This window comes from Mustela nivalis (assembly GCF_964662115.1).
Source record: "Mustela nivalis genome assembly, chromosome: 9".
Lineage (NCBI taxonomy): Eukaryota > Metazoa > Chordata > Mammalia > Carnivora > Mustelidae > Mustela > Mustela nivalis.
In genome coordinates, this window is record NC_139028.1 from 117,348,336 (window position 1) to 117,373,242 (window position 24,907).

At 57.2% G+C, this 24,907-nt stretch overlaps 1 protein-coding gene across 12 annotated transcripts in view; it reads right to left on the reverse strand.

The window, feature by feature from the left end:
* SHANK2 (SH3 and multiple ankyrin repeat domains 2) overlaps nucleotides 1-24,907 on the reverse strand; it is a 453,415-nt gene that overhangs the window by 360,456 nt on the left and 68,052 nt on the right. For all 12 annotated transcript variants that reach the window (XM_082749132.1, XM_082749139.1, XM_082749141.1 and 9 more), the window contains 3 exons: nucleotides 17,074-17,277; nucleotides 13,569-13,640; nucleotides 11,324-11,432 (listed from right to left, as the gene is read on the reverse strand). In XM_082749132.1, coding sequence (XP_082605258.1) covers nucleotides 11,324-11,432; nucleotides 13,569-13,640; nucleotides 17,074-17,277 — 385 coding nt within the window. The remainder of the gene's footprint in view (nucleotides 1-11,323; nucleotides 11,433-13,568; nucleotides 13,641-17,073; nucleotides 17,278-24,907) is intronic.

Here is a 24,907-nt window from a genome sequence, read left to right on the forward strand (position 1 = left end):
CATGGCCAATGCAAGTGGGACCCAGGCTGGAGTCCTACCTCTGGCTCCAGGCCACAGACCCCTTCGGCAGAGCCAGGCCCTGGGGCAGTGCTGGGCACCTAAAACCCGCTGAATAGAGAACTAGGCACCCCGTTAACGGTAGGAGATCTTACATACTTGAGGGGACCTCCAGCCCTTGGACGACACCCATGACAAGAGGTAACTTCCTCCAACAGCCCTGCCCGAATGACACACTACAGACTCGCCACGTTCAAACCTGACCAGGATCCGCCCCGGCGAGGCCGGGAGAGCCCCCAGCTGGCACACCCTTTGGGAAGGGGTCCGGTGAGACCTGGTGTGGTGCTGACAGACCCATCCCCTCCAGATGCCGTCCGACTCGCCAGTGTGTGGCCATCAGGGGCTTGCGTGGTCTGCGTGACTGATGGCCACGTGCCTGCGCCACCTGCTCCACAGTTCCCTGAAAATGTTCCGTTTTGAAGTTACTTCAGTTACAGTAAATGCACTAGAACCTCAACAAGGCCCCCGGGTCTCAATGGGACCACCCAAAGGGGCAGAGACTGCTCTCCTCTTCCCAGACGGTCATGAACACCTACTACGCTCTTGCCTAGACCGGCCCGGCTGCCTTGAGAGGCACCAGCAGGAGGGTCTGCAGGGGTGAGAGGTTCGAGGGAGCTGGAGGCACAGTATAAGGGCACCAGAGGCTGGCTTCCAACCTGTCCAGACTCGGAGACAAGGGGACGGGCAGGGGACCCTGTACATTGCAGGCTGCGGTGTGCACATGGGTCCCAGGGGTGCTCCTGGGAGCACTGAAGTGCCAGACAAAGACCTCGGAAGCCAAGCGTGTGGGTGAGCGGCTCCTCCTGGAGGAACAGAGCTGAGCAGCAGCAAAACCCAGCTCCACTCCTGGAAGGCTGGATGGCCTGAGCAGGTGCCCCAGACCCTCTGGGTGTCTTCTCCCCTGCAAGGCAGGGTAAAAGCCTGACCCCCACCTCACGGGGACCTGTGAGGCCGGAATGCACGTGCCCCCGCTGGAAGGTGCCCACCCCCAGGGGCGCCCTCCAAGACCACCAGCCGGAGCAGTTTGGCTCACGAAGAGACACAAATCTTGCTCTCTTTGTTACGACTTTTCCCCCATATTTTTCCAAGCCTGTGCAAGGACTTCATGATTTTACATAACAAAAACGATAATTTCTCAAATGAACCGTGGCAGCATTCCCACCCCACCACAGCTTGGTCACAGTCGCATGTGGCTTTCTTAGCAAGGGACAGTCCCGATGATCCCAGAACGGGGGGCAGAGGAAACAAACATTCCCACACCTACTCAGTGCTGTGTGGCTGCCCCAGGAGGACGGTGAGTACAGCATCCCTGAGCTTCTGTAGGATGGGCGAATAAATAGGTCAAAGATCGCTGGATGAGGGGCTGGGTAGATGCTTGGATAAGCAGATGGACAGACAGACGGTCAGATGAGTGCACGGACTCATGCGTGCGTGGGTGGGTGGGTGGATGGACGGACGGGCTGATGGGTAACTGTGTGGATGGATGAGTGGGTGGGTAGATACAGGGAGGGAGAGAGGGAGGCAGAGAGGGGAGGAAGCGATGGGTGAGTGGACGACGGGCAGGAGGGATGCCGAGAGATCCTACACACGCACGGGCAGTTGAAAGGGAGTAAATCAGAAGATTAGTATTTGCGTTCACAAGTGACAGAGGGCGTACAACCTGTGTATTCAATTATCTTAGTGTTGCTTTCTAATATAAAACTCATTATTAAATTATCCACAGTTGAGAGATCATACACCCCCATCCCTATGCCCGCACACCTCCTGCAGAATGTCCCAAGCAGGAAACACCAGGCTTTGCATCTGGACCCTTTGTGCTCCAGGCTGACGTGGATGGACACCTCGAACCCCACAGGATGTGGTTTCCCCTTCTGCGCTGCACAGACCACCCTGTCCCGCCCACAGTGCAGGGCAACAGGGAGTCGCGGCTCAGAAAGTGCTTCATAATGAAAATGCTCCCAGCAGCTCGAAGAGAACAGATCTACAGGAACAACCCAGTTAAGACTTGCTGCACCTGCTTGACACAGAGACAGACCCCCCCCCCACAAGACGTAAGAGGCACAATATCCCGGTGGGGTCAGGCTTTTGCCTTCACTCACATTAATCCTCCCTTTCCTAAAGCGATCCGTTTTAGGAAAACGCGTCTCTCTAAAACAGGACACGCCCCTTCTGCGTCAGATGGACGTTTTGCCATCCAAAATGTGACCCTGGGGACGATGACCCGAAACACTCCTGACCAGGAGTTTCAGAAAAAAGCCAGGTGCAGCTGTGTTTGCTAACCCTCTAGGAGAGAAGCGGCCTCCTGCTAGAATGTTCCAAAAGTCCACACAAGGGGGATGTCTCCTCTTCAGGGGTCACCCGAGAAGTGGAAGCAAAGCCAGAGAAGTGGCGCTACGCACCTGCCTGTCCTCAGCCCCTCTCTCCTCTGGGTCAGCAGAATCTGACGTGTCCCCAGATGTCACAGCCTCGACAGTGAGGAGCCTTCCTATAGCACCGATGTGGGCTCATCTCCATCTCTGTGACAAATCCAGGGGCCTGAGGCCACACCTCAAAGTTCCCAAGGACCAGAGAGGACACTGAGGGATTCCCTCCTCATTACCTGGACCTGTGGTTCTCAGATGTGGGCATGAGTTAAGAACCCTCCAAAGAGCTCGTTAATACAAAGAATGTGGACCTGCACCTCTGACGGGCCGGTGGTCCCAGGACATGCTCGGCGGGAGAACATGGGTTCGCAAACCTGACTGCGCAGCGACACCACCTGGTCCCACACCCGGATACTGCTTTAATCGGTGTGGCTAGGAACCCAAGATTAAGACTGGTAAAACCTCCTTGTGTGGTTTTCAACATGAGAACCACTGCTCTGAACACCTGTGAACTCCAGTGAGTTCCATGGGCACAGCCTAGGAGCTAGTTAGACACGCAAAATCTGGCAGTGCCTGGCACGAGCTCAATTGGTGAAGGGTATGCCTTGGGCTCAGGTCATGATCCTGGGGTCCTGGGAACGAGTCCTACATCAGGCTCCCTGCTCAGCCTGCTTCTCCCTCTGCCCCCCAACTTGTGTGCTTTCTCTCTCTCTCTCTCTCTCTCATGCTCACTCTCTCAAATAAATAAACAAAATCTTAAAAAAAAAAAAAATGAGGGATGCCTGGGTGGCTCAGTTGGTTAACCCTCTGCCTTTGGGTCGGGTCATGATCCCAAGGTCCTGGGATGGAGTCCCGCATTGGTCTCCTCGCTCAGTGGGGCACCTGCTTTTCTCTGTCTCTCTCTCTCTTCCTCTGCCTGCCTCTCTGCCTGCTTGTGCTCTCTCCCTCTGTCTCAAATAAATAAATAAAATCTTAAGAAAAAAAAAAAGAAATGTAAAATCTCATTAAAAGAAAAGGAAAAGAAAGGAAAAATAAAAAATCTCCAGCCCACTTAGATCTTCAGAATGAAAACTGACATTTTAGCAAGATTCCCAGGTCACAGACATCAAGTCTGCACGGGCCTGCAGCACCATTCTCTCACCTGATCAGGCATTTTATTAAGCAAACCCAGAAAAACGGTGCTATCCCTCACATGGGTTTACCCATTTATTTACAAATACACGTGACCACGGGGAAAGTCATTGGCTGCTTAACAAATGGTCTGGGACAGCTGGATTTCCACGTGGGAGCCCTACGTCATGCCAGATGCACGCCACTCAGAATGGCTCACAAATGTAAGAGCTACAGCTCTGAAATTATAGGAAAGACCACAGGAGTAAATCTTTGTAACCCTGAGGTAGGCATGATTTCTATTTTAATTGAAAAAAAAAAAAAAACAGGATACTGAAAGCACAAACAACAAAAGAAAGAAGAAACACACTGGACTTTATAAAATTAAAGAGTTTTGTGCATCAAAGGACAGCACCACAGAGGTGAAAAGATGACCCACAGACTGCGAGATGGTATTTGCAACCACATATCTGATTAGGGATTTGTATCCAGTATATATAAAGAACTTCTACCACTCAACAAGAGCACACAACCCAATCGAAATGGGGGCAAAGGATCCGGATAGACACTTCCCCAAAGATATGCAAATGGTCAGTAAGCACGGGGAAAGATGCTTGGCATCATGGGTCATCAGGGAAATGCAAATAAAACCATGGGGACATGGGACGTCCACGACAATGGCTGTAATGAACAAGACATGTGGGGGAGCATCGGCAAGGCTGCGGGGACTGGAACCTCCCACGCACCGTGGCTGGGATGCCAGAGGGTGCGGCCACATTGGAAACCAATCCAGCAGCTTCTCAAAATGTTCCACACGGAGCTACCTCATGCCCCAGAGGTCCCCCGGGTCCATGCATGAGATGGATTAAAAACACGTCCACTCTACCCAAGAAGTGTGAATGACCCCAGCGGTCCCAACTGATGAGTGGGCGAACAAAAGTGGCCCATCCAACAGAATGTCACTTGGGACCTCGTAGTGTGCAACTCGGTCTCCCGCAGAGACAGGAAGCAGTCAGGTGGCTGCCGTGGGCCGGGGAGTGTGTGCAGCATGATCACACACGGGCACAACGTCTCCCGCCTGGGTGTCCTAAAGGCAGCAGCGATGGTGCGACTCTGAGCGTATATTTAAAAACCACTGAACTGTACAATTCTGTTGGCTAAATCCAGTGGCACGTAAAATGTATCTTGATAAAGCCTTATAAAACACAAAGACAAATCACACGTAAGTTATGTCTTAATAATGTTTTTAATGCAAAAAATTATGCACACCTTATGGTATGAACATACTGAATGTATTACACAATAGACACGGCTGAATGTTTTTAGAAGGGAAACAACGTTTGGGGTTTCTGCCCCGCCCAGCGGACCACTGGCACGTCCTCCGTGTGATAAAAGGACTGGCGTGTCCTCCAGGTTAAGGGACTATTCATGCATCCTGGGATTGAACAACGAGACAAACAGATGGCAGAGAGTGGCCGCCAGGCCTCTCACTATCAATGGGGCGGTGACGGCGTAGCCAGGGAAGGGGTGGCATTGGTCTGAGTGGCCGTGGATCGGATTAGAGCCCTCAGTGCGCACTCATGTTGACTGAATACAGATATAGATGGTTATACACAGAAGCATTTGTAGATACGCACACATTCACAAGCACACACACACACACACGCACGCACACACACACACACACACACAGGCTGTTGTGCTGGGAGCAAGTGCCGTCCAGCGGCGATGAGCACACACAACACGCAGATTCTGGTTCCTGTGACCATTCTCCATCCATTCTCCTGGACAGGCTCCCGGTCTGGGCAGGAAATGTGCAGAAGGAGCCTGGGGCGTCTTCTAGTACCGGATAGTAAGCAAGGGGCCAAAAACCAAGGACCCACATGGATGGGGTCCGTCCAAGGGCCTCAGGGGCCGGTTGAAAGAGCTCCCAGGGGGCAGAGCTAGAGCACTGGGTCCTGACCTAGATGATGAATTCAACACCTGCTGTCCACACGGACAACCGAGGGTGAATGAACGAATGCGGAGAAAACACACACCTGCGCGCGGAATTCCGCCACGTGTGGATGCTCTGTCCTCAAGGACAGGGCACACAGCTCCCCACGCGCTAGCTGTGGGCTGTGCTGAGCGGCTTCCTTCCAAAGAGGACAGTCCGTAAAGGGGAAGAGCGAGGGAGCATACAGCTGAGACCTGACATGCACCCCTGCCGGGTGAGCAGGGCCAGCAGCACGGGGCCGAGTGAGGTGCGGAGCACGAGCCGGATGTGAGGGGAATGGGCCCTTCACCTTGGGGGCCTCCTCCCAGCCTGACCGCGACGCACAGACTAGACAACCCCGACAAGGGGGATGTTCCACAAAATGCCCAACCGGTTCCCAAAACGGCTGAGGTCAGCAAAACCAAGGAGAGCCCTAGAAACAGTCACAATGAAGAGGGTCCCATGGCGATAAGACAACCACATGCTATGAGGCTCCTGGGGCAGAGAAGGGACATTAACCAGCTGGGGACAGGGAATGAACCAGGAAGAAAGCACGCACTTTGGTTAACAGCAACCTATCCGGATTGGCTCGTTGATTATAAAATGCGCTCTACTCTGGTAAGACAGGAGCAGGGCAGATGGGCTACGGTGCAGCTGGAACATTCTGGAATATCTTCATAACTCTGTAAACCTCACATTGCTCTGACAGAGTCGCTGCCCTGTGTCGGCAGTGAAGGGACAGCCCCAGGGCTCATGCTGCGGGTGACAATTTGATGGGACGAGGCTGCTGCTGACCCATTCCAAGCTGGCCCTCCAAGGAGATGCTCCTGACCACAGGGCCTTTGCTCATGACTGTGTGTGCACGTCGTGACATGGGTCGCTGTGAGAAGCACCAGACTGACCTCCTCTCCCCCTGCCCAGCATCCCTGGCAGATGCTCAATGCCAAGGGCCCCTCCTGCGGGCGCCCATGCCTGTGCCCACCCCAATCCCTTGCTTGCCCGACAGGGGTCCACCCTCCCCGGCCCCATGCACCTTAGGAGTCACCTACGACCCTTGCTGAAACATGACCCTGAACTAACTAGAAGTTCCACCTGTGCTCCTGTTTCCAGACAGGTCTCTCGGGACCAGGAAGTGCATGGGACCAGCCGGCCGGTGGCACAGTCGAACCGCGGATTTCCGGGCGCCTCCCACCCTCTGCCCACCGACATTTACGAGGTTCCAGAACCACGTCTGCTCGCACTGCCCCCTCCCGTTTACCCAATGCAATGATTTCTGGAAATTTCATTCCGGGGTTTGCGCAGGGGCTACGGAGCCGAGCTGCAGTGACGGGCACCTCTCGGCACAGGTGACGAACAGGAGCCCCACTAGGGAATGAGCGGTCACCACCCTGGAAACTAACCTTGCAGGTGGCTCTCCCGGGTGCAGTTCGGGCCCATCGCAGGTGCCCGGCGAAATGCACCCCGCCCACGAAAATTCCACTCTTACTCCTCCATATGTTTCAGGATTTGAAAGACGGCTCCCGGCTTTGTTAATACCCCGCGGCTGTCATACCGGGATTCCAGCAGGTTCAGGAGCACGGCGGGGCATAAAAGCACTATGCTAAGTTTTGCTCAGATTGTTACTTTGGTTTCCTTCCTCAGGGCTCAGAAGGCCACGTGTCCCAGTGGATCGAACCAAAGCAGGAGATGTGCCCAAGACCCCGGTGGGCAAGGCTTTATGTCTTCATAGGACTGTTGCGGTGACTTCAGGAACATGTCCACTAGACGAGGCACGCGACGGGTGGCTGTAATCCCAGCTGCTGCTCCCATGAGCGGGTCACTGCTCGGAGATCTCATCCTTTCCGGGCATCTCTCCAGCCAGAGGGGGGCTCCCCCAACCTCCGGCCCCCACGTGCAGCCCAGAAGCGTCCCAAGAACTACACGTGGCCCATGTCCGAACATGGTGTTTCCTGCACGTGGGAAGCAAGGTGCTTTCACGTCTCTGCACAGGGGAGGGTGAGGAAGACTGCTTTCTCGCCAGGTGGTGTTCAAAGTCACCCAGCTCAGCGTGGAGTTGCTGGAATACCAGAAGAGGCCACGGGGTCAGAGCCGAGGAGGGCGACAGCGCGGCGTCGAGGGTAAGAGGGGACGTGAGGCAGCTCCTCCCTCCCACTGGCACTGCCTGGGGCTGCCACTTGTGCTTCCATCCTGGGACGGGGAGGTGACCCGCGCGGAGGTCACAGACCCTCCACCAGCCAGGGTCCCAGCCCTGTGCTACCAGGCATGCAGGTGAGGAAAGAGACCCAGCTCCTTTCCCCCCACCGGGGGTGAGAGTGCGGACCCTGTAATCCCAGGGAGAAGAAGCCAGGCTCTGCCTCCCCTGCGCTCAGAGGACACTGGCCACACGAAGCCTCACCGGACGCACGAGAACTGAGGGAAACGAGGCTTCCCGTGCCCGTGCCGCCTCCCTCGCCTGTGATCACGTGACTACTAAGTGCCCTGGTCATGCTTGGGGCGACCGACTGTGTCGGTGTGTCGGGGACCAAGGGGATTCCTGAACGTGGGCCATCCCAGGAGAAGCGGGACGGGTCGGTCACACGACCTGTCGTCTGGAGGCAGCCCCCGACAGCCAACGCGCGTCATCCCTGTGGCTCCCGGACAAGGAGAAAACCACACCCGGAGGTCTCGCTGCACCGCTAACGTGACGGGACCTGCCAGAGACCCCGCTGCGGACGACACACCACACGTGAGACACGAAACACTGCAGTGGGCGCTCCGATGTCCCCGCCCCGTAAGTACTGTCATCGATGGAACACCTCAGGCCGCCGTGTCTCCCCGACTCTCCGCGGCCCGGGAGGACTCGCCTCCCACAGTCACCGTCGCACCCAGACAGCTCTCTCAGAAGGGTCACGGCTTCTCGGCATGTTGGCTTCGGGCGGGAGGACAAGTGGTCCCCGATGTTCCACGATGTCCACAAAAAACCTGCGCACAGATGTTGCAGCAGCGTTTCTGACGACTCCCGAGACCTGGAAGCCGTCGGACGTCCTGCGGCAGGTGGACGGATAAATGAACCGGGGGCCGTGCAGACAAGGGGACACGGCTCAGCACTACAGAGAAGCGAGCTCCCGAGCCGAAAAGTCATGGAGGAAACACAGCACCTTCCTCAGGGAAAGAAGCCGATTTGAAAAGGCCACATACTGTATGGTTTCGATGCTACAATGTTCTGGAAAAAAGCAAAACCATGGAGACAGTGAAGAGATCAGTGCTGCCGGGTGTTAGCAGGGATGGAGGGTGAACAGGGGAGCACGGACGACGTCGAGGGCAGAGAGGCTGCTCGGTGTCTCGGTGGTGATGGACAGCTGTCGTGGCCATTGGTCGAAATGCAGGATGCTGGGAACGGCGGGGCCGGAGGTTACTGGGGACTCCCACAGAGCTTCCAGCTTTCCCCTCACTTCCCTGTAAACCTAAACCTGCTCTAACAAATAAAGTCCACTAATTAAAAAAAAAAAAAAATGGGCAAAGAGGAGATGGGGAAGGTTCTGCTTTCTCGAGGAGCGTTAGGCACGACCAGGACAGATCTGCACGTGGTCCATTACGATCTGGCTGCCACATGTCGGCGTCTCTGCTAGACATGTCACACTTGAAAATAAGTGATCGTTTCTAGTCTATCTGTCCAGACAAGAAAATGATTAGAAAAACACACACAACACCCAACGGGACACAGAGCTCGATGGCGCGAGCCGCCGGCCAAGAGTGGAGATGGAAGCTGCCCGAGAGAAAGAGCCGGCCCAGGTTGCCTGTGGCGCCAAGCTGCAGGCAGGGCCGTGGGAGATGGTGTGGACCTCTGTCTGGAAATAACTCGGGGTCTGTGCTGTGCGGTTCTAGAAGCTAGGAGAGGGTCTGCCCTGGAGGATGTGTCACTACAAGCCCAGAATCTGGAAGACGCCAGTTCCAGGAAACGAGGCCACGGAAAGGGGGACACGTGGGAAGAAGAGCAGCTTGCGGCAGACCCCTGGACTCCCCTACTGCCTGCCCTCCCTCGTGGAATCATCTGGAAACAGCCAGGGATGAGGCCAGGCTGGTGGACATCCAGGTAAAAGGCCCAAGGAGGGAACCACAGACACGTCACTTCTCTACATGTGCCCTCCATGTGTTACCTCCATGGTCCAGCCACATGTGCCGTCAAGCTCCCCGCCCCCCCCAGGTCCCATCTTCTGGCATCTCAGATACCAAAGCTGTGATCACGGATCGCAGCACCGCAGCCTGGGCTGGGCGGGGATGGGCACCGCCGGATGGGCCCAGGCGGGGTCTTGCTCTAGCTGCAGGGGTCAGAGGAGACCCAAGAGATGATAAGTCTCCATCCTTGAGCTGACATCTGCACCTGCTGTGGGCTCAGTACCTCAGGACACATGTAGGTAACAGTGGCCCAGGTGGAGGGCGGGCCCGTCTCCAGCGGTGGGGAAAGGGAGCCTGCAGGGAGTGAGTCCAGGAGGAACACTACCAACCAACAGGGACAAATGCCCCCAGAGGCCACGAAGTCTGCCTGAGCCCCCTCTCAGCCAGCCCAGCTCAGCGAGTCCCATTGCACAGGCTCTCACCCAGTGACTGTGCTCTGCTCCAGGGGACATGGGGCAGTGTCTGCACACAGCCTGGTTGTCACAGCCCGGACTGCGACTGGGGCCTGGGGTGGAGGCCGGCGAGGCTGCAAACATCCCACAGCCTAGGACACAGTCCCCCCACAAACAGCTGTACGGGCCCACAAAGGAGTTTGATCCCACCACAAAATGATCAGAAGGCCATCAAAAAAACTAGAAGCTTGCAGACCCTGGGGCTGAAAGGCTACCGTCCCGGCGAATTCCAGGGCTGGGCAGGGAGGTGCGAGAGGACCTGGACCATTAGCTGGGCCACAAAGCTGTCAGGGCTCAGAGGATGGTGGGGACACGTCAGGGGGAGAGCCAGGCAGAAGGGCCACCACAAAAAGGAAGGCAACACAGGAGGACAGCATGGATGGGCCTTGAGGGCAGCGTGCTAAGTGAACGACGTTGGGTACCGTTTGAGGCCGCTTCCATGCCAAATCTGAAAGTCCCCACCCCCAAACAGAGCAGAGTGCCAGCTGCCGGAGGCGGGTGGGGACAGCACAGGTGGCCAACAGTAGGAATCCCCAGTTACCAGCTGTAGGAGTCCTGACAGAGCACGGGGGGAGGACGGCTAATGAGTTCTCTGTACTCAGAACAGTAACATGTTCCCTGTACCCCGTTACAAGTTAACCAGACCTGTGGTCCTCAGGACACAATGTATCCAATTATTATATGCAGAGCCTAGCCTGAAACTAACACGGTTAGGGATCTTCTGCATCTCAATAATAGGGGGGTGGGGCAGAGAGATGAAATAGAGGTCAATGCTCATTTGCAATTGTTTAAAGAAGGAGAAACTGTCCAGCCCCACAGCCAAAGGGCAGAATCTGGGAACCCCCAGGCTCTTCAGACCCACGAATGATGAGCAGCCCCAATGCCAGCAGGGGAGCGAGACGTGCGCCTGTAAGTGTGTCTCCCACAGCGGGCACACAACGGGCCACGCGCCTTACCATCCTTCCTTCATTCGCTCTCCCAACAGCCGTGCACGAGCGCCTAAGCCTACTATGGGCCAGGCTCTGTGCTCGCTGCACAGCTCGGCCGGCCCCTCTCATCCAGAACTGAACCGGGAGCTAGAAAGTACTTTTGAAAACCACGTACAGCGTAGCTATCGCCCATGCGTGTGGGATCTGATAACAGAGGCACGTTCTTGGACTGAGTCCGCGCTTCCGTGAGGCTTACCGAGCTCCTCTCCGCCCGGGACCTACCTCCCGTGTCCGGGTCATGGAAATTCGGGTCCAGGCCTCGTTCCAGCATTTTGACGATCTTCTCCACCGAACGGTGCTGAATGTGGTCCATAAATTTTTTCAGATTGGTCTAAAGGGAAAAATCAACAAACAGAAATGTCTTCCAGGCCCCAGAAGGGTCCTTCCAGGGTGCATTCTGGCCTCCTCTGTGGAAAAGGAGCTGCCCCTGCACGGGACGCTACAGACCCACCCGGCAGAGGCTCGCGGTATATGGAAGCCCAGCGCCAAGCGTGGAGCAGACACAACCAGCCTGCCGGGATGAAGGTTCTAGAAATCTCTCGCCTTTCACGTCCATGCCAAGACCACAGGACATTCCTTCGCGGATGAAAGGATGAGCCACCTGGGCCACTCTGGAAAACTAGCTTCTAGGGTCTAGACCCGAGCTTCGGAGTCCCTCTCCTGGGAGCGAGGCCCGAGCACCGACATTCGTGCTTTCTAATCTGAGAAGCAACAGCCGCAGTGCAAGGCAGAGAGGGCAGCTTCTCGCCTGGCTAATCCACTCTTCAGTGAACCTGTGACTGCGTGGACAGACACAGGGATGTCTCGCCATGAAGCAATTCAAGGTGAAAAGAGATAATCCCTTCTCAGAATGACCTGGGGGTCAAGCCTGGTGGGGAGGGACGTTTCCCCAGCTTAGCCCGGTCTCATCTGTAACAGAAACCGTGATGTCCTGCCGTGGAGCAGACGGCCCCCGCCCCCTGAGGATAAGCCCAGTATCCAGTCTGCCTCCACCTGAGCAGGCGATCTCCTGTCGCTGGCCCGAGTCTGCACCTCCCTGCACATGGCTTCCACGACACGGCGCGGCCGCAGGGGCTCCGGGGCCAGGCTGGATCTCCACCCACACACTCTACCTACATTCCGGAGCCAAAATTAACAAATGTCCAAAGACACATACACTTGTGCACACTTAATGTTTCTACTGCTATGTAGTAATTGTTTTTTTCTTTCTTAATCCAAAAAGCACATTTTTATGTACACATCAGAAGGTCATCAAAAAAACTAGAAGCTTGCAGACCCTGGGGCTGAAAGGCCACCATCCCGGCGGATTCCAGGGCTGGGCAGGGAGGTGCGAGAGGACCTGGACCATTAGCTGGGCCACAAAGCTGTCAGGGCTCAGAGGATGTGGGGACACATCAGGGGGAGAGCCAGGCAGAAGGGCCACCACCAGCCACATCCGGATACTGTGAGCACTTCGGTAAGTAATGGTGCACCACAACCGGTTAAGCACAATATAAATCCCTGTATCTGTTGTGCTACAAATGGGGGACGGAACCAGAGCCAGGGGAGCCCATCGGCTGCAAGTGCCCACAGAGCTCCCAGCACCACGTAAGCTCGCCCGGGCGGCACCGGGGTGGACCACAGGCAGTGTCCAGGCACATCCCGGTGCGTCTCTCCCTGTGCGCCCCACCCTCAAGCACTCCCAGAAACCGGGCATCATCCTCACCGCGAAGGTGGGTGAGGTCACACTCGAGCCCCTGCACCCTGCGGACATGCACAGCAGCCCCGACAAAGGGGCAGGGGTCTCCGCCGCGAGCCCAGCCAGACTGCTGACCTCAGCCCCCTCCTCCAGGCCTCTGCCGGCCACACCTCTGTGTGGCTGGTGTCAAGCCCTTTAATTGGCTCTGTGGTCACTGTGTCCTCTCCATCAGCAGTGGGGACTCAGAGAGAGGCTTCCCCTCCTCCCAGAAACACCGAGGGGGGGATGTGCACTGAATGATGACCCACCTGACGCTGTCCCCGTGCGACCTGTCACCCAGCAAGGTTTCGTCACACAGGACAGGACGGCTGTGTTCGGGGGCCCTGGTGGATGCCCTTCTGGGCACGCAGGAGGGCGTGTTCACTCACGCGGTTTAGTCAGGCCCACATGGGCCACATGCGCCCGGGCAGGGCGGGGACGTTCGCCACCAAGCACCTATCCCACCCTCGCCTGCTCCAGAGCCCCGCCCTTGAGGAAACCTCATGCTTTCCTGCCCGAGCTCCCACCAGCTTTGTGGAGCAGCCCTGCCCCCAGCAGCAGGGGCGGGCCTTGGGGTGTGAGCGGAGAAGCCCCCCGGGGCACCTGCCCATCCCGGCCCCGCCCACTGGCAGGTGCAGTGGGGGAGGCTTCCCAGGAAGAGGAACCTGCGGCCCAAGGAGCGCCCTGGTCTGCAGAGACAGTAACGCCACGTGTGAGACGCGAGGCCGTGTGCCAGCCACCCCCGCCTACCTTCGTGTGCAGCTTGGCCAACTGCTTCTCGTCCAGGTTGGCTTGCTTATACACGCGCTTCTTGTATCGGAACTGCACAGAAACGGAAACAGGAGAGGCGCGCGTGAATATGGCACAAGGTGTTCCAAGGAAACACAGCCACGTCTGAGCGGCTGCGCGGGCGGCTGGGGCCCCCGGCAGCAAACTCCTCCCGTGTCGAGTGAACCGATGGCCTTCCTACCACAGACCCCTCACGTCACAGGAAACACACCTGCGAAGGTCCATGGACATGTGGCTGGAAAGACACAAGAGCAACGGGGGGCATGGAGGCATCCTAGCCTCCCACAGAGAAGCCACGGCCGGCGCACTTCTCGTGGGTGGCGATCGTCATCCTCACGGCCACGCGCGTGGTCCCGTCAACAAACCAGGACGTGTCTTCCACACCCGGCCCTCGGAAGCCCGGCCTGGCAAAGCCGGTTTCCCTGCTGCCATCCCAGGACTCTGGGTGACATTCGTTCGCTCAAATCCAGCACCTCCTCGGAGCTGGACACGAAGCATTTTGCTCTGACATGGTCAGTGCCCACGAGGAACGTTCGGGTGTCAGTGTGCCTGGAAGCCCAGCACCCACCCCTCGTGCCCGGCCCAAGGGCCCCCACCCCTTTGAGGGCCGATGTGGGGGAGCCGCGACTGAGGTCTGGGGAGGGCCAGCAGCTGGCACGCACTAGGATTCCCGGGGGAGGCACCTGCTCCGAGCCCAGCCCCAGCTGTGGCCGGACACCTTCCCCGGCTGCGACTGGCCTCCTGATCTGTGGGCGGGGAGGCGTGAGGATGGCCCAGGGGCGTCCCGACAGACACCAGCTGCGGGGACTGGACCCCGCCCTCCACGTCCCTCAGCCAAGAGTCTGAACGAGCCCAGAGAGAGGGACATGAGGGCGCAGGGCCGCGGGGGACTATCCTGGCACCGCCTCATCTCATATCCCGGTCCCAAAGCTGCCGCCTGACTCTCCTCTCCCCTGCACGTAAAAACAGTGCGTGCACCACACACAAAACTCCCTGGTCACACAGGGAAGAAACTTGGTCTTTTTTTTTTTCTTTTTTTAAGGACCAATAGAAGCCTGTAGCGAAACTGGAAAGTTCTGTGACGCTCAGGCGGCTCCCAGTTTCAGGACAACGTGTGCTGACCACAGGCTGCAGGTGTCCCTGGTACTGAAAGGAACAAGCAGGTGGGGACCGAGACCCATTTTAGGATTTCTGTCGCCGGTTCTAGATTCCGACAGGACAGCGTGTTCTGTGTGCCTGGCGCCCTGGGTGTGGCAAGCCCCCTGCCATCCCCCCACAGAACTCTGAGATTTCAGGAGCCACTGAGAGAGATGTCGGAGAGGCAGGCGCTCACTAGCTGACAGGGTTAACGGAACTCGAGTCACGGGGACTTCTGGTTATAAAAATACACTCGGGCTGGGGTGCCGGGGTGGCTTACGGGCTAAGCAGCTGCCTTCGGCTCAGATCGTGATCCGAGGGTCCTGGGATCGAGTCCCATGTCAGGCTCCCTGCTCAGTGAGGAGCCTGCTTCTCCCTCTCCATCTGCCTCTCTGTCTCTTTCTGTCTCTCATGAATAACTAAATAAAATCTTTAAAAAAAAAAAAAAAACTAGGGCTGCTACCATCTCTTGGCAGGACAGGAAGTGCTCAGAGGAACATGTCCATTTCCAGAGTCACCAGCGTTTCCAGCTCGTGGCCGAAGAGGGCTGCAGGCTCCGGACAGCAAAGCCCTTCCTGCTGCTTCCTCCACGTCTCCTAAGCAGCCAAGCATACGCCCCAGAAATCCTCGGCGACAAAGAGCTCACAGCCACTCCCACCCCTGACATGGGGAGCGCCAGGCCCGTCTCACTCGGCACCGAGGATGCCGGGGCGGGACTGAGGCTCCAGGAGATGGAAACATGGAGGTAGGACAACTCTCCCACGGCGAGGAGACCGCCGGCTCGCGAAAGGAGTGCTCGCTGGAGCCTCGGGCCCCCTGGGCAGGCACGACCCATGCTGCCCCACTTTGAAAGCTGGGAACCCGAGGCCCAGAGAGGTTGGGTGGCGGCTTGGGCTACACAGCTCCCAGGAATGGACCGAGCCCCCCATGGGGCGATGCACACACAGGAGCAGAGATGCTCCCCCGCTGGCCTCTTAGTTCACCCCAGTGACACGAGTCCTGGATGGGACAGGGGGAGGGGGAGTGTATGCATGCGCCTGCCGTTCTAGAAACAGCACAACACCCTGCCCAGGTTACTCTGCATCTCCACACTCTCTCATTCGGTTCTCGGGAGTGAGCGGGGAACCAGCCAGATTCGCTGCCCCCAACACCTCTTGGATCAAGAGTAGACCCTGGACGTCCCAGTCTTCTTGCTGGGTTTTCCTGGAAATCATCAGTCCCTGAAATGAACCGTTTGTTCACTGCTCCTGGTCTGTCACCTCCCACTCGGGTGTCAGCCCCATCAGACCAGACCCTGACGGTCTCGTGAACATGGTGAACATGCCAAGAAAGTCCGGTACTTAGTAAGTAGGCCCTCAGTAAGGGATTTTTTCCAATGGACACCCATTTTACATGAGCAAACTAAGGTCAGAACAGGGAACCACAGGAAGCCAAGTGGTGCCCCAAATTTCCCTCCACCAAAATGTCCCCCTGTAGTCTGACACAGGCTCTGTCTAAATGGGGTCTCCATAACCTCCCCCTCGAAGTCACTCTTGGGCTTTGAAACGTGCGGATGAGGTCCGGCCTTGGTCCATGACCTGACTTCAGGACGGTCTCATCATGGTGAATGTGATCGAACACACTCAGGCTGCTGGAGGGCCGGCTACACTTCCACACGTGCAGCCTCTCCCCGTCTGACGGGGCTGAGAGGAGCGCCATCGCCCGCCGCGCTCAGTCCCACCGCGCAACAGAAGAATGCCGCCGGCCTCACTGTCTCACTCGTCATGTGGAGAGACTGTGTGTAAACCTGGGGATGCGGCTGGCCAGGGGTCAGAGCGGCAGCGGCTGGCGTTCACGCCGCGCACGGAAGGCGTCCGGGTGCCCAGCTCGTGCACTGCTGTGTCACACGGCAGGCCAGCAGCTGCGGCAGCTCCAGGCCCCCTGGTCATTCCAGGGCAAGAGGCTGGACGTCATGCTTTGGGTCACTGCTGGACGGCCCCTGGCCACTGCGCACCCCAGGCAGGTAGACCGAGTCAGGGAGACAGAAGCAAGCCCCATCCAGCACCCCCGGCCCCGCCAGTCCTGGCAACGTGAGCCTGAGTCAGACCCTTCGTGTGTGCGCCCCAAGATCCCTCGCCGACAGACTCATCCAGTCCACAGTACGGAAGCAAAGGGCTCGAAAACGGCGCCGCTGTCTGAAACTCCCGAAGTTCAGGGCCCCCGTAAGACCCCAAGCTCACTTTTCATGTGAGGGTCATTCCCCCCAATCCACATCAAATTTGGAGCGTCGTGACAGTCCTCCCTGCACCCCCCAGCCCCGCGCCCGGGACCACGAGGCAGCAGCCAGTACCTCCAGGGAGGGGACGCCCTTGCCCACGGGCTGAGGGTACTCGCGCAGCAGCCGCTCCTCGTCCAGGAACTTCCCGTCGCGCCCGTTGCTGGCCGGCTGGAACAGCCCATAGTTCAGCACGTCCTTCAGGCTCTGGGTCAGGGAGCACAGAATCCGCTGCTTGGCGACCCACACGGTGGCGTCCGGGTTAAACCGGATGCACTTCTGCAGGGGGGGACAGAGACACCGGTCAGGGGCGCAGCCCACCCCCACCCGGACACATACATCAGGTGTTGCCGAATAGGTCCTCTGAGAGGCAGAACCACACCCCCCGCCCGGGCCCCCAGCGCTCCAGAGTGTCGCTTGGATGGAGACCTTGAGCAAATACAAAAGGACAAGGGCGAGGATGGAACGGTGGGCTTCAGGGGCCTTGGCTCAGGTCCCCGTGGCCCCTGTGGGACTTTTTTGGTCACCAACACCGCCTATTGCCTTGCACCACTCCCGCCCCCGTGTGGAGCTTCTCCAATCCCAGGCCTTGTGGCCACAGTGCTGGCCCCTGGCCCCTGCAGCAGTCTGGGTTCGGACACCAACCCACACTTCTCCAACGCCGACCCCACCCCTCCCAAAGCAGAGAGGCAGGCAACAGTGAGACACAGAGTGGTTTTAAAATCCTACTTTTAAAAACTTCAGTAGCGTAGACAGTGCCTGCAAATCCGCTGCAAACACTTTCCTAAAAAACCTAGCAGGGTGGCTGAGAACCCAAAGGCCTCGCCCTGGCCCCACTCCCAGGTCCTTTCTGGGAGATTCCCCCAACAAGCCACCAAATACCAAGGTCAGGTCGCATCTGCTTCTAACAGAGACTATGCGATTTCTATTGAGTTAAAATGACGTTCTACTGAACGGCCACCAGTAGGAGCTGACGAACTCACTTTATCACTGCAGAAACCTTCAGAAAGGACCGGAGGCTGGGACCCACCGTCTCCCGGGGGTCCTGCGTGCCCAGGATGCAGAGGCCCCTCTCTGTGGGTCTGGAGTCTGGGCCCTCGGGGAGACCCGCCAGGCCAGCGGCTCCCAACAATGAGGAACGTTCAGCAGGCAGCCCCGAATCCCACGGTCCGGGAAACCTGACCCAGGAGGCATGAATGCTCCGTCTGTCCCTTGCCAGTGTCAAAGGCTGAATTCGAGGGTAACCTCGGAGCTCCTCCTGGGGCTACCAGGCCGGTGGGGCCCGGCTGCTCACGTCAGGGACACCGCAGGACGCCCGCAGCCCCGCCCAGCCTCGGCTGAGTGAGAAGAGGCTCTGGCAACTTCAGCTCGACAAACTCTGTCTGTCTGATGTGACCAGGTGGGACTGCGGATAACTCGTCATTTCCTGTCCCCGCTGGCCTCGGGGTCCAACCACACACACTCCAGCTCAAGCACTCTTGAGCTCAAGCTCCAGCACCCTAGGAAGGCCTGGGGCCCCACGTGGCAGCCACAGCCAAGGGGTTTCCAGCAGGTGAGGGCAGAGCGGAGCACGGGCTGGGATCTGATCGCAGGTGATCATGTGATCGCAGGTGATCATGGGTGACCCCAGAGTGCCCGCTCCACTGTGGGCAGAGCCGGGGATGGCTCTGCCAGCAGAGCTGGCTCGCCCTGCACAACCAGCGGTCCTGCTCTAAGAAACGTCAAGAAGGCCCCGTGGCAGGTGGCGCACTGACAGTATCTACCACAAGGGACCCTCCTGTAGCCCCCTCCGACCTGATGCGGTCAGGAGAACTGTACCACATTCTGGTCTCCCTACCGCGCGTGAGATGGGTATTCCGCAGAGTCTGTTACGGGTGCTCCCAGGTAAGCGATGTGCGAGAGCACTCACAGAGCACCAGGAGCACTGCAGGGACGGCCCGGGTGGCAGGAACCCCAGAACCCAGCCTCTGCCACCGCAGGGCTGCTGCAGAGAACACCTTTGCTCCTCTAGCTTCTGCATAAAGAGTCCTCGACCAGCACCGGGCAGGCATGGGTGGGGACACAGGAGATGACAGAGACAGGGTCTTGCCCCTTAAGGAGCTCAGAGCCTGGTGGGAGAATACAATAATGGTGATGGCGGGGATGATGATGATGATGGTGACGGCGGTGACGGTGCTGAGGACGGTGGCGATGGTGATGACACAGCTGTGGCTAAGTAAGGTCTACTGAATCCTCATACGCCAAGAACTACGCTAACTGCATTTAACTTCACCACAACCGTGAGCGACAGTATTACCATTACTACTGTTGCTGTAGATGCATTCGTAACTATACCATCGTGTGTTTCTATGCAATCAATACAATGCATGTAATAGATATTTACATTAAACAAATATGATTATTACGATCAATATAAAAACAATCACTATTATTATTATTCCCAGATGGGGAAGCAGAGCCTCAGACTCTCACGTAATGACCCCAAAGCCACGTGTCCGGAAAGTGGTCCAGGTTCAGTGTGAACCCAAGTCGAGTCGGCTCCTGAGTCCTCATGGTTTAACGGATGCGTTACTTGCTCTCCATACACACCTGGCCACCCCGGTTGTAAAACCCTTGAGCGGCCCCGAGAAAACCGCGGATGGAACTTAATGTCCAGCTCTCTGTGGGTCAGGGAGACACCGTCTTTGTTCTGAGTTTCCAATTACCTGTTAATCTGCACCAGGGCTGAGCGCTGACAATACAAGGGAGAAACAGTTTAATCTCCATAACAAAGGACAAAATTTGGGAGATTCTAAATAACTGTTTTCAAAGAAGTAAAATCCAGCCTCTGAGGCGCCAGCAGCTTTAAAAAATAGACAAAGCAACACAGCGTGGGGCACGCCGGTGTCGGGGAAGATGCCGGCCGTGCGGCCGTGTGCGCCATGGACGTAAACCACCACGGCGGCACCTCTGGAAGAAGCAGAGGACGGCTACCGTCTCCTTCCCGCGATGGCCAGGCCGTGGGGGCCCTCGGGAGATCAAGTGCGCACACGCAACAAAGATTTTCCCCGCATGCATTCACGACTGACATGATAACTGGACCCAGCTCCTCAGCCTGACGACGTGGAACGGTCACTCTGATGGGGCATTTAATACAAAAGAACCCGCTGACCGTGAACTTGGGCACACAGGTCAGGTTAGCACATGGGGCATTCGACACCAACGGACAAATCAGTCACTCAGGTGTCACCTGTTGCTGACACCGAACCCACGCCAACCTGACGCCCACCCCACCTCTACCCCTGCCCTAGTCCCCCACTCTTTCTATCCTCACCCTCCTTCTGAATGCCAGTGGGGGGACCACCTCCTGTTCCAGAAGATGCTCCCGACTCCTCTCTGGTCTGCACCTTCCAGATCAGCCTAGGTTAATCTATGGCCTCAGATGCTTGAGTCCCCATCTGTGTCCCCACCACCGCCCAGCAGACCCCCATCCTTTCTCACCTGGGTTACTCCAGCAGCCCCTGCACTGAGCTCACCTGCATGTCTCTTAGACCCAAGCAACATCACTCCATCCCGTCACCTGTGTCCCCTCCTGATCCAGTTACTCAAATGCCTGGGGGCTCAGGGCCTGCCTCTCCCTCAAGGGACACAGAGAAAAAGTGACTCTGGTCTGGACCCTACCTCCTCATCAGGACACATCCTGCCCATCAAGGCCGCCCTCGGCCCTTGCCCCGACCCCATACATGTATGCACCTGCACGCACAGACACATTCCAGCAATGCCAAACCCTCTCAGTAACTGTCCGGCGTGTCAGGCTGTGGATGTCCCTGTGCTCCTGTGACTCCAGCTAACCGTCCCTTCCCTTCCCCTCCGGCCAGCTGCAACCGCACTCACTCTTCCCAACTGGCCAGGATTCACCTATTCTGGCCTCCCTCCAGGTTGAGCTGACCACTGAGTATCCTAAACTGAACTCAGGGAGCTGGTATGACTGCCCATGGAGCACAGCCCATGTTAATCAGCTGAACCCTGCTCCCTCCTGCACAGCCTGTGTGTTGACTGACCCCTGTTCCCTCCTGTCCAGCCTGTGGGTTGACTGACCCCTGCTCCCTCCTGCCCAGGCTATGGGTCGACTGACCCCTGTCCTTCCTATCTAACCTGTGGGTCAGCTGACCCCTGCTCCCTCCTGCCTGGGCTGTGGGTCGACTGACCCCTGCTCCCTCCTGCCTGGACTATGGTCACAGCCTCTCCATCTTGCACTGCTTTCCTATAGGAGGGACAGACCAGCGTGTACTTCACCTTGTGACATTTCAGTAACTATCACTTTTTGATCCCCTGGTGTGACACCCCGAACACCGAGATGTCCAGATTCATCTGAAAACTTCCCTGAGTGTCTGGGCTGAGCCGGGCAGCTTAATATACAGAAATCTTGCAGGTGGACATAGTGGCACCTCCGAGACCCCAATCAGAGTGGCCTGTCCCTTAGCTCCTGACGAGCAGTACGTACATTCGGTCAGGCAGGGGGTGGGATCTACAAAATCCCACAATGGGAGCAGGCCTCTGTGGACAACATCAGCCTCGGTTCAAGCATCTGTCCAGGAAGCTCCTAGGGTTCCTTCGGGCCAGCGCCAGCTCTCCTCAGGTTTTCTCAGCCCCCAGAGGCCTGACCCCCTAGTGGGAGGCACGTTCAAGCGCAGGGAAACGGCACACATCTTCTTCCAAGATTTCTGCCCAACCCCACGCATGTGGCCCCATCCCAAGACCCAGCTGACTGGCTCCCAGCTCCACACTGTGTATGATCTGCAACATGAGAACAAGGGTGGGTGTCTAGTTCTTACCTGAAGCTCTGTAAATGTTGGTAGAACTGCACTGAACAGAATGTTCCAGAAACAGAACCCTCCTGGTGATGTGATCCAACATAAGTAGGGTTGGGTTTGGAGCTCGGGGAGAATGGTGGCGGCTGCCATGACCGAGGGCTTGCTTTGCACCCAGGGCACCGTGAACACGCTGCCTTGTTAGAACACAGCCAAGACCCGGATAGGACAGACAGCACATCTGTGGGGCTATAAGCGGCATAGCTCTGGTCAGCTGGGGACTGACCTGCATGAAGCGCCACCCTCCACTGGTAAGGCTCACGGCCAAGCTCAAATCTAAATGGAAGACAGTGAGCGAAGCCTACGCTCCTGCCTGGTCAAGGAGTTGTGGCCTTTCCGCACGATGTGAGGCTGACAACCGGGAATGCCAGGACACCAGGGAAAGAACACAGGTCTTGGAGACAGGCGGAGGCAGACACCCAGTGTGGGTCTGCCACATACGCGGTGCACATCGTTTTCTAGAGCTGTGTTAACAAAAGAGCACGGACGGGGGCTTAAAACACGGGCATTCATCGTCTCCCAGTCCTGGAGGCTGGAAGTCCAAGATGCCTCCATGGGCAGAGCTGGTTCCTCCTGAGGCCTCTCTCCTTGGCGTGCAGATGGTTGGTCTTTCCCTGTGTCCTCACGGGGTCATCCCTCTGTGTCTGTGTCTGGATCTCCTTTTAAGACAGCATTCCTGGGGCGCGTGGGTGGCTCAGTCAGTCAAACATCTGCCTTGGGCTCAGGTCATAATCCCAGGACCAGCCCTGGGATCAAGTCCCACATGGGGCTCTCCGCTCGGCTGTGGAGTCTGCTTCTCCTTCTGCCCCTCTCCCTACCTGTGCTTTAAAAATGAGAGGAAGAGCTGCCGAGGCATTTGGGGGGATGGTGCCAGGGGGACCCTCCCCGCAGAGCTGGAGAGGGTCCCCAGGAAGCATAAATACCCCAGCAGTGTTCAGCAAGAACTCAGGATACCCAGAAAGAAGCCCAAGCTTCCGAGTGCATCACCTGTTGTGGACAAGTGCGTTTTGCACCGAAAACTTCCTCCGGGTCCCACTTCATGTCATTATCAGTCCATTAATGGTGCATTTTATTTTATTTTTTAAGATTTTATTTATTTGATAGAGATCACAAATAGGCACAGAGAGAAATCACAAGTAGGCAGAGAGGCAGGCAGAGAGAGGGGGAAGCAGGCTCCCCGCTGAGCAGAGAGCCGGATGCGGGGCTCGATCCCAGGACCCTGAGATCATGACCTGAGCCGAAGGCAGAGGCTTTAACCCACTGAGCCACCCAGGCAACCCCTAATGATGCATTTTAAAAGAGCCGTCGTAAACAGAACTGCCAGGAGCCGTCTGAAGGTGAAGTCAAGCGTGTTCGAGCCCTTCGGAGCTGCTCGTGCACCAGGTGCAGATCTGCACACCTCCGAGAATCAGCCAGCACCAAAGCAACCCAAACCCCAAACCAGGACCGGGCAGCTTCCAAACGCAGCTGTGGAAACATAACAGTGCATCTGCTGTGGACAAAGACCCCTCAGGCTGGACCCTGGGCCAGCAAACAGGGAACGTTCTCTGGCTGACCCATGAAGCTTCAAATAAGGGCTTTCTAGGGAAGAGGCAATGCTGGGTGACCTTGGCTGAGGAGGACAGCCTGATCTGAGGATGCTGAAGTCTCGGGGCCACGCTGGGGACTGTGGACGTTTAAACACTAACGAAGGACAGAAAGTAGGTGTGGACTCGTTTTTCCAGCCAGAGTAAGAGTTTTCAAACATTAAAAGCCTCATCACCGTCCGGCACGCTATTGAAGTAGTGGCCAAACCACGTGTTGGGGCTCATTTTAAGAGGCTACCTGGCAGTCCTCAGCCATTGTCAAGGGGGCGGGACACGGAGGCACTGGCTTGGAGTCTGTCCGTGACTTGTGTCCTCCTTGGAAGCGAGTGAATTCTCCGCTTTTGCTAGCCATCAACGAGAGGAGGGGGGCTCCGGAAGTAGAGCGGAGGAAAGGACATTCAGGTTCGGGGGGGGGGGGGGGGGGGGCGGGCTCACGTGCTCCTGACCTCCCCCTCCCCCCACATCTCATGTGCTCCTAGAAGTTAGGATTAGCGCTCCTGGGCCCAAAGAGGAACAAGGAACAAGGAACACTCAGAAGGGCTCCCCCACAGCCGTGAGAGGCGGGGCTGCCGATCCCGGGGTCCCAGCAGCGCCCACGGAGCCTCGGGCGGGCCGGCAGGGGCCAAGAAGTGCACGGGATGCAGTGGGAGATGCGGCACGGACACCGGGTACAGGCCCCGTCCATGCAGAGAGCGGGTGTGGGTAAAGCAAAGTCACGCCCGCGCGGGCAGGAGGCAGACGCAGGAGTCACCGAGACCCGACCACGGAAGGTGTGCGAAGAGAAGCGCCGCAGCCTTGGATTTGACCCAGAAAATTAAATATTAATAGTTTGGGCCCTGGCACTGCCGCCTTCTGGGTAATTCTTATCAGCCGGGGACGGCGGCAGAGCAGGCGAGCTCTGCTTCTCCCCAGCGCGGCCTTTGAACCGCAATGTTCTCCACACAATGTGGGAATCACAAAGCTTTTTTCACAGAATGTGTGATAATTCCAGGCCAAAGCCACTTCCCCAAATGTTATTTTCTCAGAGATTTAAGTAGGTATTAAGGCGAACCTTAAGCAGAAGGACACAGCAACTCAGACACTCGTCACCGGGGCTACGGAGACCCCAGCGAGCCACGCCGGCCACACTCACATGGACAACATCAACCTAAAACCAACGGAGACACAGCGTGGAAGCCTTACACCACACAAAACCGATGCTGGTTAAACAGGGGTTTGGGGCTTTTGTTTTGTTTTGTTTTTTTAATGATGCAAATGAAAATAAAGCCCGTCTCGGCCTCCGGCCAGCTGCCCCGTGAGATGGATAAGAACCGGCAGGACCGCGGCCTCCCCCGGCCGCAGCCCTCCCCGTGTTTTAAACCACTTACAACCCGCTAGTTTCCTGATTAAAACGGTGAGGTGCAAACCACTCCGTTTAAGGACACGAGCTTGACTATCATCACCACGTCGTGCAGAAATTGGAGGCAGAGGGAA